The 14247-nt window shown below is 42.6% G+C and overlaps 1 protein-coding gene across 15 annotated transcripts in view; it reads right to left on the reverse strand.

Annotated features, from left to right (window-relative positions):
• MYT1L (myelin transcription factor 1 like) overlaps positions 1-14247 on the reverse strand; it is a 461092-nt gene that overhangs the window by 25117 nt on the left and 421728 nt on the right. For 13 of the 15 annotated variants that reach the window (XM_083178476.1, XM_083178474.1, XM_083178472.1 and 10 more), the window contains one exon: positions 532-594. The exons of the other annotated variants lie outside the window; for them this stretch is intronic. In XM_083178476.1, the coding sequence (XP_083034602.1) occupies positions 532-594 (63 nt within the window). The remainder of the gene's footprint in view (positions 1-531; positions 595-14247) is intronic. 15 annotated transcript variants of the gene reach the window in all.

Genomic DNA, 14247 nt, shown 5'->3' on the forward strand with positions numbered 1-14247 from the left:
CTAACTGAATGGGTAGGCACTAAAAGGACAGCTTATATGGACCAGTCAGTTCTTTTCTGCTGTCATATTCTATGTTTCCATTTTAAAGCCTATGTATCAAGTGTCAGAATAATTATGCTTAGATATGTTTATCTACTATAACGTTTGTTCGATTCATTTCTTGGGAGAATAGTAGTACACTGATAATGTGTGTAAGCATAAAGGAGGTGCTTCTTTAACTTTTATCACTCTAATTAGCAAATACTGGACCTGAGCAGGAAACACTTTAAGCATTTAAATATCTATTAAAATAAATTAACTGAATAAACAGTTTTGTTTTTCTTAACTTTATTTTAAGACTCAGTAGTGGACATTTAACAAAAATGGTGCATAGACCAAAAAAGGGCTTGTAACTCCTAGGAACCAATCAGATTTGGCAATTTTGTTCTAGTACGGTTTAGAAGATGAAAGAAAATGAGTTACATCAATCTTTTCTTTCATAAGTTTCCTATCATAAATTCCCTGATGTTATTACTTTCCCTGTGTGAATACCTTCTATGGGAAGCATAATTTCCAGTTATATGTCCAGAGCCATCGCAGCCAGGAGTCGGACACCTAAAACCAGAAAAATGTATATTCGGCCATTTAATGAAAAAAAGGCATAATATAGAATACAAAAAAATATTCAAAATAAAGATTAGCATCTAAAGCATACAACATAATGTGTAGTTTCTTTCTGTACCCTATGGTATTATTAGACTTAGACAGTATGGGAACGCAATTGTGCAGTGGCTCAAGCAAGTTTCATCTTTGTCCTGTTACTCAGTGCATTGGAGGCAAAGCAGTCATATGGAAAATGTCATGGGGGTGTGGTCACACATCACAAGGGGAGTGGTCACACACACACTATGCATTGCTATTTATCGCTCTGGTGGCACAACCATTCTACTGTTGAATGCAGTGACTCGTTCATTGAAACAGCTAATGATGCCGGCGGTAAGCTGGTAGGAAGTATAGTATGTTGGCTACTAATTAATGGTGTGCCGTACCGGTCCATATCATCTTGCTTGCACCACTGCATTTGTGTCTTTTACAAGATACTGTATAGAACGAAATTTATTTTGCTCTCATTGATTTGCTCGTTGAACTTTCAATGATGTCACCATCAAAGATAAAGATCATACTCAATGTCTACAGTGCGTATATACTTTAATATAATGTGTAGACTCTGGGCCAGATGTACTAAGCTTCAAAAGTGATAAAATGGAGAGTGATAAACAACCAGCCAATCAGCTCCTGCCTGACATTTTTCAAACACAGTCTGTGACATGGCAGGTTGGAGCTGATTGGCTGGCTGTTTATCCCTCTCCATTTTATCACTTTTGAAGCTTAGTGCATCTGGCCCATTATCACTACATACAGTGATAAACACAATATAAATGTACAGATGGTGCAGCTCTTATTTGAGCTGCTCCTTGGGATTCTATCGCCGCCGTTCTCTAACAGAAGGATGCTCAGGCGCACAAGATGCTGACGCGCCCTGTTCTGTGAGAGCCCTCCGCCCGTCTCTCCCGCTCCCTGTACATCCACAGCACATTGCCCCACTCCCTGCCCATCTGCGCTTCACTGCTCCCTGCAGTTTTGCTGACATGGACGCGTAAGCGAGTAAGATGCTCGCACGTCCCAGTCAGCCAGTCCACTGTCCACCAGCCTGCGCCAGCACACGCAATCTGGGATCTGGCAGGCTGGCTGACGGTGGCTACATCTGTGCAACCAATATTTTTCGAAATTACAGCAGCAAAGGAAATTTTAAGTACAAATTTATTACAGTAAAAAAAATTGTATTGTAATTTGCTATCATAACAATTGGATAAAAAAAATATTAGTAGCAATCACTATTAAAAAATCGCTATTAAAAAGTGGTATTAAGAATCACAGCAATTTAGAAGGCACCACCAAATCACAGCACTGTAGAAAGCACCACTCATTCACAGCCAAGGGCGTAGCGAGGGTGGCTCTGGTGGAGCGCAAGCTCCAGAAGCTAAGGCGGAGAGAGGGTGCACCGACAGCCCCCTCTCCTCCCTTCTTTGATGTGCCGGGAGATGGAGACTGCTGGAAGGAAAGCGGTCTCCATCCATATGCATAGAGAGACCCTGTACTCCTTCAAAAATGGCCGCTGCCTTAAGGGAGACAGATGCTACGGTAGCGCAGATTCCAGGAGTGCTGGAGCACTGTGGCCCTGCAACTCCTGGCCATGAGCAAGCATGTAATCTCCCTTAGCATTGAGCATTTAACCCTCTAGCAACAACCATATAACCCTGCCATGGCAATGTGCATGTAATTCTCCCTGGCAACAATCATGTAACCCCCCCAAGCAACAATCATGTAATTCTCCAAGAAATGAGCAAGTAACCCCATGTCAGCAAGCACATAACCCCAACTGGCACGGAGTATGTAACCCCCACTGGCAATGAGTACATAACCCCCCTCCCCCCAGAAATGAGTGTGTAACCCCTGTTGGCAACGAACATGTAAACCCCACTGATAACAAGCACATAGCCCCCCTGACAGAGAGCACGTAACCCCCTGGCAACGAGCGTGTGTAAGCAGCATTTCAGAGGGCACTATTTGTAGAAGCAGCACTAGTGTTGGAATTATGTTGTGTGGCATAATGTGTAATGGGCATTACGATTACGATTTGTGACATAAAGTGAATTAAGCTTTACAGTGTGTGGCATGTGCAGTGGACATTATGTGTGTGTGGCTTTATGTGTAATGGGTATTACAGTGTTTGGCATAATGTGTAACATGCATTACAGTATGTGGCATAAAGTGTAATGGACATTACGGTGTGTGGCATAATGTGTAATGGGTATTATTCATTATTATGTAAGGCGTAATGGGCATTACGGTATATGGCATAATGTGTAATAAGCATTGTAGCGCGTGGCATAATGTGTAATGAGCATTACTGTGTAAGGCATAATGTGTAATGGGCATTTCAGTTTGTGTGGCATAACGTGTTAGAGGCAAATCATACCATTATCCGGGCACCACGTCACCTAGCTACTCCTCTGTTCACAGCACTGTAGAAGGCACCATTCAATTACAGCACTGTAGAAGGCATCACACATTCAAAGCACTGTCAAATGCACCACTCAATCATAGAATTGTAGAAGGCCCCAACCAATCACAGCACTGTAGAAGTCATCATTCATTCACAACATTGTAGAAGGTACCATTCATTCACAGCACTGTAGAAGGCACCACTTATTCACAGAAGTGACCATTCATTCACAGCACTGTAGAAGTGACCATTCAACAAAGCACTGTAGAAGGCACCACTCATTCACAGTACTGTAGAAGTGAACACTCATTCACAGCACTGTAGAAGGCACCACTCATTCACAGCATGCACAAGGTGCCAGTCAATCATGGTAAAGTATGAAAAAACAACAACAACCATGTTGACCTTTTCATGTGTCGACCATTGCCATGTTAACATTTTCTTATGTCAACCTTTTATCCACGTCAACCTTGTTACCATATAGTGTACACCAATTGACTGCCCTCATATCTACCAGATGCCCTCATTCATTATATTGTGTAGGACACCATTCATTCACAGCATTGTTAAAGATATTGGCCCTCATTCTGGTTGACCCACAAAGCTGTGAAATTTGCAGCTTCGCAGGTCATCTGAACGACGCCTGCACGAACACCCGCCCCCATCGCATATTAGCATAAACATCCTTTCGCAGCCTTGCATGTGGGGGAAATTCTAATAATTTTGCAAGCGCTCACAGACCTAAGACACCTCTGCGGGTCCCTGTTCGTCAGCATCACTGGCGCATTACCCCTTGCAGCCACCCCCAACCCTCACTGCTAGGTGCAAATGGGGCGGCAAAAAAAGCAATTCACACAATCAGGCTGCACATGTGGATAAATGTTAATTTGAATGCGCAGTCACTAAACATCGCTCCCCTGTGCGAACGTGCAAGGGAGATAAAAAACTAGAATAAGGGCCATTACTCATTCACAGCATTGTAGACGTTACCACTCATTCACAGTATTGTAGACGTTACCACTCATTCACAGTATTGTAGAAGGTACTACTCATTCACAGCATTGTAGAAGACACCACTCATTCACAGCATTGTAGAAGGCACCACTTATTCACAGCATTGTAGAAGGCACCACTTATTCACAGCATTGTAGAAAACACTGCCCATTCACCGTATTGTAGAAGGCACCACTTATTCACAGCATTGTACAAACACCACTCATTCAAAGCAGTGTAGAAGGTACAACCCATTCACACCATTGTAGAATATATCACCCATTCACTGCATTGTAGATGGTATCACCCAGTCACTGCATTGTATTAGGTACCACCCATGCACTGCATTGTAGAAGGTACCACTCATTCCCTGCATTGTAGAAGGTATCACCCATTCACACCATTGTAGAATATATCACCCATTCACTGCATTGTAGAAGGTACCACCCATTCACACATTGTAGAATATACCGTCCACCCCCCACACCATAGTACAATATACACACATTGTAGAATATACCGTCCACCCCCCACACCATAGTAGAATATACCACCCATTCACTGCATTGTAAAAGGTACCACCCATTCACTGCATTATAGAAGATACCACTCATCAATCCATTGTAGAAGGTACCGCCCATTCACACCATTGTAGAATATACCATCCATTCACTGCATTGTACTGTAGATGGTATCGCCCATTCACACCATTGTAGAATATACCATCCATTCACTGCATTGTAGATGCTATCACCCATTCACACCATTGTAGAATATATCACCCAGTCACTGCATTGTAGAAGGTACCACTCATTCCCTGCATTGTAGAAGGTATCACCCATTCACACCATTGTAGAATGTACCACCCATTCACTGCATTGTAGATGGTATCACCCATTCACACCATTGTAGAATATACCACCCAGTCACTGCATTGTATTAGGTACCACCCATGCACTGCATTGTAGAAGGTACCACCCATTCACTGAATTGTAGAAGGTATCACCCATTCACACCATTGTAGAATATACCACCCATTCACTGCATTGTACAAGGTACCACCCATTCACTGCATTGTACAAGGTACCACCCATTCACACCATTGTAGAATATACCACCCATTCACTGCATTGTATTAGGCACCACCTATTCACTGCAGTGTAAAATGTACTACCCATTCACTGCATTGTAGAAGGTACCACTCATTCACTGCATTGTAGAAGGTACCACTCATTCACTGCATTGTAGAAGGTACTGTACCACTCATTCACTGCATTGTAGAAAATACCACTCACAATATTGCAGAAGATAAAACTTATTCACAGTATCAGAATCAAACCATAAATTGGAATGATATATATACATCACACGTTCCAAAGGTGAGCAATAAAACAATGTCTGATTGTATGCAGCCTCAGTTCTACCCATTTAGCATCTGCATTTTCTTCCAAATCTCCCATATGGTTTTAATATTTGCAGTAAATTCGGATCAGCACTGGAAGTGCTATATTTACAGTCAGATTACTGATCTCTACTCTTTATGATCCTTGAATTCAGTTGATAAAAATGTTTCAAAATGCGACCGCAAATCCTGGATCCCTTACTGTCAGTACCCAGTCTGACTGCTTGGTGGCAGCATTGATTCATAAATCTGCCTTCATGATGTAATCTGTAATTTCAGAGAACCAGCTGTCAATTTATCAGATACATAAATCAGCAGAACATAATTGTAGCACGTCATATTTGTGGTTGGGGGGGTGTTATCACTAAACACCAGATCATATGTAACAGACATTGGCAAAGTATTCCCTCCCGAGGTATTCATTTCACAAGTTTGCTTATGCAAATCAAGTGAAGTGATAATTAGCCGAAATGAGGATGACATAAGCACAGACGTGATTTACACATAGTGTAAATATGCATGTTTCCCTTTGTTAACGGTGTAACGTGGCTTGCATAAGAATTTGTACCTGAGCTATAGGGAAAGATGTACGGTGATTCCTAAATTTTAAGATGCTAATTGTTAGCATTTGCCAGTTCTTTTAAAAGTAACATCTTGTTTGCAAGATACAGTATAGTATGTTCTAGCTGATACTGCTTTCACATTGCAGAAATGGGTAATGACACGGTATTCTTAAATGGGACTTTAAAACGGGTCTGAGCCTTGAGACCTTTCACATTGCAGGTGAAAACCGTTTTAAAAATCATTTAATACCATTCAAACATTCAACCCGTTTAACCCCCAAGGGACACGTTTCAAGCCATTGAAATAGAGATGTTCAAACTGCCAAAAAAACGGCTTTAAAACGTGTTAACTTTAACCGGTAAATCAACTCTGGCACTTTCACACTGCAGCCTTAAACGTTTTAAAATGGAAAAAAAACGGCAATATACCGTTTTAAAAGTGCGATGTGAAAGGGGTATTAGGCGTAAGCATACTGTTGTGCTTTCCTGTTGTTATGAAAATACAATGCTAGTATACCCTACCAGGGTTGTATTTTGTGACTGGCACTTCCTTACAACTAGAATTAAAAACATCCCCCCCCCCCTCCCATGCTGGCAGGGCCATAACTAGGTGGGTGCCACATGTGCACCTGTTCATTTTCTGTTTTATTCATTCTTACTTGATGGTTCCTCCTCTTTTTATCCTCATTATCTCCTGGCTATCCCTATCTCCTCCCTGGCTGACTCCATACTCCCTTTCCCTCCATCCCTAAGCCATCTCAGTCACATTCTCCTTTGTTTAATGCACACATTTCAAAATAGTGTATTACTCTGGACTCAAAATCATCACCTATTACATTGCAGTCAGGCAACTTACATATGGAGCTCCTGCGAATGCTAACTATATGAAGCTACTTGTAATTGTCAGACACATAATATACTTTTGCAAGGAACAATCAGCATTGCAGTTGAGCAGCTCTGTGTAGGGGATTGCAGGGGATTAGGGGGCCGGTTCTAATCCATTCGGTCGCGCTGTGGACCGATGGTTCTGCCCTGTGCATGCACATATTCTCATATGCGCATGTGTAGGGCTTCTTTGTGGCCACCTTTGCTGACCTGCACAGCCGGCATGGTGCTTAACAGGGGTGGGGCGGGACAGGGGAGGATGGAGGTGCTGGAGGCCATGGGAACTCCAATGCAAATGCTGGGCATTCCCATGTAAATACGACCCCATATTTGCAAATCCAGTAGAAATCATTTGATGGTCTTTTCATAACACATCCCCTCGCATGGCTGCTTGGGTATACGGCAGTGGGGTGGGGGGTTGCGTGTATTTGCCGAATGGCCTCTCTGTAACTCAGTAAGCTGTGAGCTTTGCAGCTTGCAAAGTCAATTGGCCTAGATTTGTGGAGACTACCAGCACTTCAGTCCCTGGCCCTGATAGACATAGGAGCCAGGCCTAGGTTCCTTTCAGAGGGTGTGACCTAATCGCAGGAGGCATGGCCATGCACCCTTAGAATAAAATAGCCCTTTAAGCACCTCCCTGGTCACACAGCAGCCAGAACACAGCAGCATGTGCTGGATTGAGAAGAGCTGCTGGTGCCAGATAATGGGGGCCCCACTGGGGCCTGGGTAATTAGTATTTCCCTCCTCGCTCAGCCACTGGGGCCTGTCGCTGGTTCCTAATGCAAATTCCTGTCCTTTTCACTGTGGTGATGGAGGAAGGTGCAACAGTCTGAGAGATGCCCAATTAGCAGCAGCCTCTCTCCCTATTCCTGCACATGATTACACTGTCCTCGCTCCCGCCTGATACTGGTTCCTCTCCAGCCCAAGTCCCGGATCTTCTTAACCTGTGGTGGCATCTGAGGAAGAGGAAGAAGTGAACCACTCAATTCGCTTTGCCCTGAAGCATTGAAACCGGAATGGCTAGGTATGGGGAGAAGTGCTGCACAGAGAGGCCCCCTAAACTTCCTACTACTGCTTGCCCTGTGGTAGAACACAGGTATGAAGGCTTGTTACATGCCCAGGCTGGCAGAAATGGCAGTGATGTGAGGAGTCCAATGTTGGAGAGTCTATATAAGTGTAACAAACATAAATGTAGTATATTGTAATGTAAGCACATCATGATACAGTACCTGGAGATTAGTAGACTGTCCTGTGTGATATAAGGCAACCCGTAACCCTAATACTCTAGTCCTAAGGGCCAAATGGGGACATATGCAATAGGGTCTGAGTTTGCTGGAGGGCGGAATACCGGACGATCATCATCCATGCTCATTTCCTAGCTGATCTGCAAATATTGTATATTTCCGTATATATCACATTTATGTAAATCTTTGATGCAGTGCAATATATTCATATTTTTAAATGTATAGATGTTCGTTACTACTGAAGTGTAGACTGAAATGCACAAACATACAGTACACTGTAACCAAGTTTAGTATTCCCATCACAATGAGCTGATCCAATGCCCATATACTAGATCACCAGCATTTAGTAGGGACAGATTAAGGGGTAAATGTACTAAGAAATGTATCAGACAGATGTTTCTGTGTTTTAGTTAATTGTGTTTTATGTATCCATGGGACAGATGTATTAAGCCTTAAAAAGGGATAAATGGGTAATAAAGATGAATGTCCAGCCAATCATCTGCTAAATGCTGTTTTACAAACACAGCCTATAACATGACAGTTAGGAGCAGATTGGCAGGATATTTATCATTCTTTATCCCCCTCGCCTTTAACTATATTTTTTAAAGCTTAATACATCTGCCCCATGTTTTCTGGTAGCCAAGCCTTGCCATACATGAAGCCTGAACGGATCAGTGAGAACTGGCAGTGCTTCTCTGTTTAAAGGTATAAAAAAGGTGAAAATGAAAAAAAAAGAAACTGCGTGGGGTTCCCCCCCTATAATCTTAACAAGTCCTGGGCTCTACACGTTCATCTGATTATGTATTTGGTTGAATATCTCTGTACACCATTGTTTGAAACTTAGATTGGTACTTGTGTACTAGCATGGCGCCCACGATATTAGGTTGCACGACATATAATCGCATCGCATGCCATCGCATGGCATACACCCGATGCGATTTTAAATTGTATAAGCCCCCTATACAATGTTTAATTGTATAAGCACCCTAATGGGGGCTTACAATGTTAAATGCACCCCCACGCCACCCCCACTATGAACGCCAACCCGAAGCGTGGCGAGCGCAGCGAGCCCGTGCGGGGCGGCGGTACGCGTCCTACGACCTTTTCATACCCCCACTATCCACGTCGGCGTGGAGTTGATTCTATAGTGTGGCGAGCCACCGAGCCCGAAGCGTGGCGAGCGCAGCGACCCCCGCAAGGGGACGCGTATTACTTTACATTTATTCCGCGTCCGCTCGCCACGCTTCGGGCTCGGTTGCTCGCTGCACTCGCCACACTCTATAAAATCAACTCCACGCCGACGTGGATAGTGGGGGTATGAAAAGGTCGTAGGACGTATACCGCTGCCCCTCACCGGGCTCGCTGCGCTCGCCACACTTTGGGTTGGCGTTGATAGTGGGGGTGCCGTTGGGGGTGCTTTTAACATAGTAAGCACCCAATACGTTTAATTAACTTATAGGGGCCACTTTTAACATGGGAAAACCCTTTAGGGTGCTTATACAATTTTAAATCGCATACCATTGTATATGCGATAGAATGGCATACAATGCCATACAATTCGATGGTATACAATTTAAAATTGTATAACATCGGCTGCCATCGCGCAACATCGCATCGCATACCATCGCATACCTTATGGTCTGCGATGCGATGGGCACCGTGCTAAGTACCCTTAGATTTGATGTAACGTTCCAATTTGTGGTTTTTGATACATTTCAGTGTTTTCAAAAATGCCCAAACACACCCGTATTTACAAACTCGGATAAAAACAGGTTTTAGTAAATTTACCCCTAAGGCTCCACGTTGCCCCAGTCAACATACTGGTTTACAGCTGGCTTCCTACCCCTGCTTGTAGATATACTTAAAAAGTGGTGAATATAATCCGGGCCACTCAAGCCTACCGGCACAAATGCATAATATGGCTAGGGCATTATGTCCTCTTAAATTCTTTTAAAGTGTTGGCAAATATGCAAGGCCTCTCTGGTCTAAAATGTATTCCACCACAAGTGGTAAATATATATGTCTAAATATTCCATAGATACCTACAGTATATGCTATCACTTTTGGGTCACATAGTCCAGGGTGGCAGAACGGAAGAAACGGTAAGCCATACTTGCCTACATTTGAAAACTAGTTTCAGGGAATCACACACGTGCATGTCATTTACTCTTAAGGACAGCCATTGGGCTGCAACTACTCTCCCAGCCTATAGAAGGCTGCAGCATGCCGCGATGCATTTGCACATGTGTACGCATCGTGGCAACAATGAGCATGACCCAAAGGGCATTCCTATGCTTATATGCATATTACAAAATATTTCTATATAACATTAATAACAATATTTATGGGTAAAATGTGCAAGCATTGATACTAACATTGCTGCAGTACAAGAATTTCTTGTTTGCAACTATTGTACATGCAGTGCTGTTTCCCTTACCTTTAAAGTACCATAATAATTACTGACACCAGGGAATCTAATTAATTTTTTTAACAAAAGATTACTAATAAAATTCTTACCCTCAGCCAGAGTACACTAGCAGAGACAAGAAGACACTGAATGATCATGTGCCCATGTGCTCTGCTGCTGTATCTCCTGCCAGTGGACCAACAAGGGGCTAATGAGAGTTGGTAGCAGGGGTTTCTGGCTGTGATCTGAGTTATCCTGTATGGAACATGCAGGACATATGCTAAACCTCCAAAGGCAAGTAGTCTCTGTACAGTAACATGGATTCCGTTGCTTTAAACACAGTGTGTACCAGTACTATATCATTCATTCCTTCTAAGTTCATATATTGATTATTGCTATGCCTCTATTGTCAGGAAAACAGCACTGTCGTCATTATATCATCTCTTCTGCCCATAATCAGCACTGTGCAATTAGCAACCTATATTTGTACATACAAAGCATTTTCATGCTGCATGTTGGTTTCGCTCACATAATAAGCAGAAGACTGGAAGAATTTATCAATATTTAATGATCAAGTTCCTCAACTAGGTTCTCCTTTTACATCAAGAAATGTAACATGCTGAAAAATCATTATTGGGTTTCTAAGACTACAATAAAGTATTTTTAAACTATTTTGTTTCGGTGTATTTCCAAGAAGCTGGAATGTCACTCTTCCTGGGTGGTAAAAAGCTCTTATTGCCATCTGTGGCATTCTCTGATTTTTGAATGTGCAATATGTCAAATGCTAAAACCTACATTTACCTATGTTACTATTTGCTGGTGGTATATTTAATGTATTGTTACTGCCTCTTGCAATGATATCATTATCAATAATTCACTGACCTGACTGGAGAGGATCAGCACTTCCTCCTCTGCAGCCTCCTCTGTGTTGCCGGCTGCCTAATGCTACAGTTGACCAGTTTATGGCCAAGGGCCAGATTCAGAGATGCGCGCACGACGCAGTTTGCACTAGAGCCACAAGATGGCACTCAAGGATGTTTTCATTAGAACTCATGGAGTGGCAGAGTTACACCTGTTCATGTATCATTTGTGTTCCTCCCATCCTCCCACCGCGTTCCCTTACAGACTGGTTCCCTTTGGTATGTTTTCCCTGTTACAAACCAAAGCCTAGGTCTTAGAGTGGGTGAACCACCTGATCCTGGCCAAATAACTACAAAATTATAAAGCATGTTTTGTCTCCAGATTCCAAATGATCATTTAACCTGAGTTAACTAGCTTCAAGAATGGAAGGCCATGGAAACTACTAACATTTATTGCCCATTATTGCTGTTATCATGGTGGCATACCGGAAAGTTTTTACGCTTCTATTGTTGAACATCTTGCACCCAAAGAGCCAAAGTTACATCAAGTGAAAATTACAGTTTCAAAAAGTGTTATCTATGAAATGTGTTAATTGTGCATTATTGCAGGAATTCGTAATTTATGCAGAAAAGAGATGACAAGTAACTAGTATTATGGGGCAGTAGTACCAATGCAACTCCTGGACATGTGACTGCTCTGGCCCATTAGTTAGCCCTGTCGGGGAGCCGATGTGCATGCTCTAGAACCACGTGTGCTCAGAAATGCAGAGTGTGGCTTTTGGAGAAGGTATCGGCCCTCCATCAAATTTTTCTGATGGAACCCAGTGATGTCACATTCCACTACTGATAGTCCAAGAGGTTGGAGTTTTCAAAACTGATGTCAAACAGTAAACTAAGGTCAGGTCTGTTGCTGAACAGCAACTTGTGCTTGAGGTTATAAGTAGATTTCCAATGTGCACTTGGACAAGTTCTATCAACCCCTTGAGATCGTCTGTTGCTTATCTAGGCTGCTTATCTGATAGACTTGTTGGAATCAGCTGTTTGTGCAGAGCTGAGAGAACGATGACTCTAAAGGTAAGAAGTAGCTAATAGTGTTTAGTTTAGCAGCTATGACAGCTGTTATGAAGCTTTATATATACAAACATTAGCCTATCAAATCATGCTGCTTGGGGGGTGATGGCATATGTGCTACTGGTATCAACTCCAGAGACCTTACTGTTGTCCAACTGCATTGGATAATTCCATTAGAATCACCTAAAATTACCACATTCAACACAGAAACACAAAATGTGATTGTAGAAAAGAATCTTAAGGTCCATCTAATCTGTGCTTTTTTTGTGGAAAACAAAGGGAGAGAAAGAGAGAGAGAGAGAGAGAGAGAGAGAGAGAGAGAGAGAGAGAGAAAGAGCGAGAGATATAGGAAGAGTGAGAGAGAGAGAGAGAGAGAGAGAGAGAGAGAGAGAGAGAGAGAGAGAGAGAGAGAGAGAAAAGAGATTTACTGTATACATACTTTAAATAAATATACCATTTTAATACATTCATATCTCTTCTGAACCCTCCCGTGACTCTACCAATGCCCAAGATCTGGCTTCCTTCTTCAAGTACAGGATTAATAATATCCGTCATGAAATAGTGTACAAAATGCTCATTCCTATCCTGAGCCCTCTGGCACCTTTTCATCATTTGATCCGACCAATTGAAGCATCTACTCTCTTCTAATGTCTCTACTCTGCTTTATAGCCTCTCTATCCTATGCCCCCACATATCAGTCTATCCTTATAGTCTGTGTTCATCTCAACCTTAACTGAAATGTGTACTCACTCTCTACTTGTATATTTTCATTGTTACTGAAGAATGCAGTAATTACCCCTATTCTGAAAAAAAAAGAAACTCTACAATTTCCCTTGTAAAACTAAAAAGAGTAATTGGATTTTGGTATCATCTGTAAGCAGATTACACCCATATATGCGTATCCTCTCCAGATTTCTCACTATTGGTGAATATCTTTCTGCCATTTTATTTTGGATGTTATCCCAACACCTTAAACTAGGTCTTTCAAAGACAGAGTTATTAATATTCATAGTAGTACTTTGAGATTTGATATTGCTTTTTTTGCTAATAAAACACCAATTAACCCATACTCTAAAGTGTCCTGCGTAGGTGTCTTCCTTCTCCCAGGGAGTGCATGCAGGTTGCTGGTGATAGAGGCGGAACTGGAGAATTTGTGACATTAGGCCCCACCCCTGCAGCTAAATAAAGAGGGGCAGCCCAACATTATGTGATTGTCATAGAATTATATAATTAGGCTACGCCCCCCTACTCCAGTTATTATTCTCCTCCTCCTGCACTCTTCACTAGGAAGTTGACAGGATGTGGGAGCAGGGTTCTAAGGGCCCACCCAAAAATCAAGACCTGTGAAATATGCTTTCATACATACTTAGATAATGGAGATCAGTGAACTCCTCATGTAATCCCAGAGGAGGTTCATATTATGTGTTAAAAGGATGAGCAGAGCACTGTTAGTGTGTCATAAGATGGGACTTCAGTGATGTAGGCGCAAGTGACGTAAGCAGCACAGGAAACGAAGTTGGGCCGCAGAAGTTTGCCGCCATGTGAAGGAGAGATGGAGAATAGCGGCCAAAGTCCATGAGAGATGGTTACTTATGCTGAATACCAGTGGTGGCTCCAGAAGTGGGGATTCAGCACAGTGCAAAATTCAATGGGAGGAGCCAACTGCCAGTGAGTCAGTTTGAAATGGCAGTTGGTGGCAGTTGCTGTGCCTCCCCTATTTGAATATTGGACTGTGCTGAATACCCACCTCTGGAGCCTCCCCTATTGAGTTTGGGA

Source organism: Crinia signifera, chromosome 3 (genome assembly GCF_055691185.1).
Source record: "Crinia signifera chromosome 3, ASM5569118v1, whole genome shotgun sequence".
NCBI lineage: Eukaryota > Metazoa > Chordata > Amphibia > Anura > Myobatrachidae > Crinia > Crinia signifera.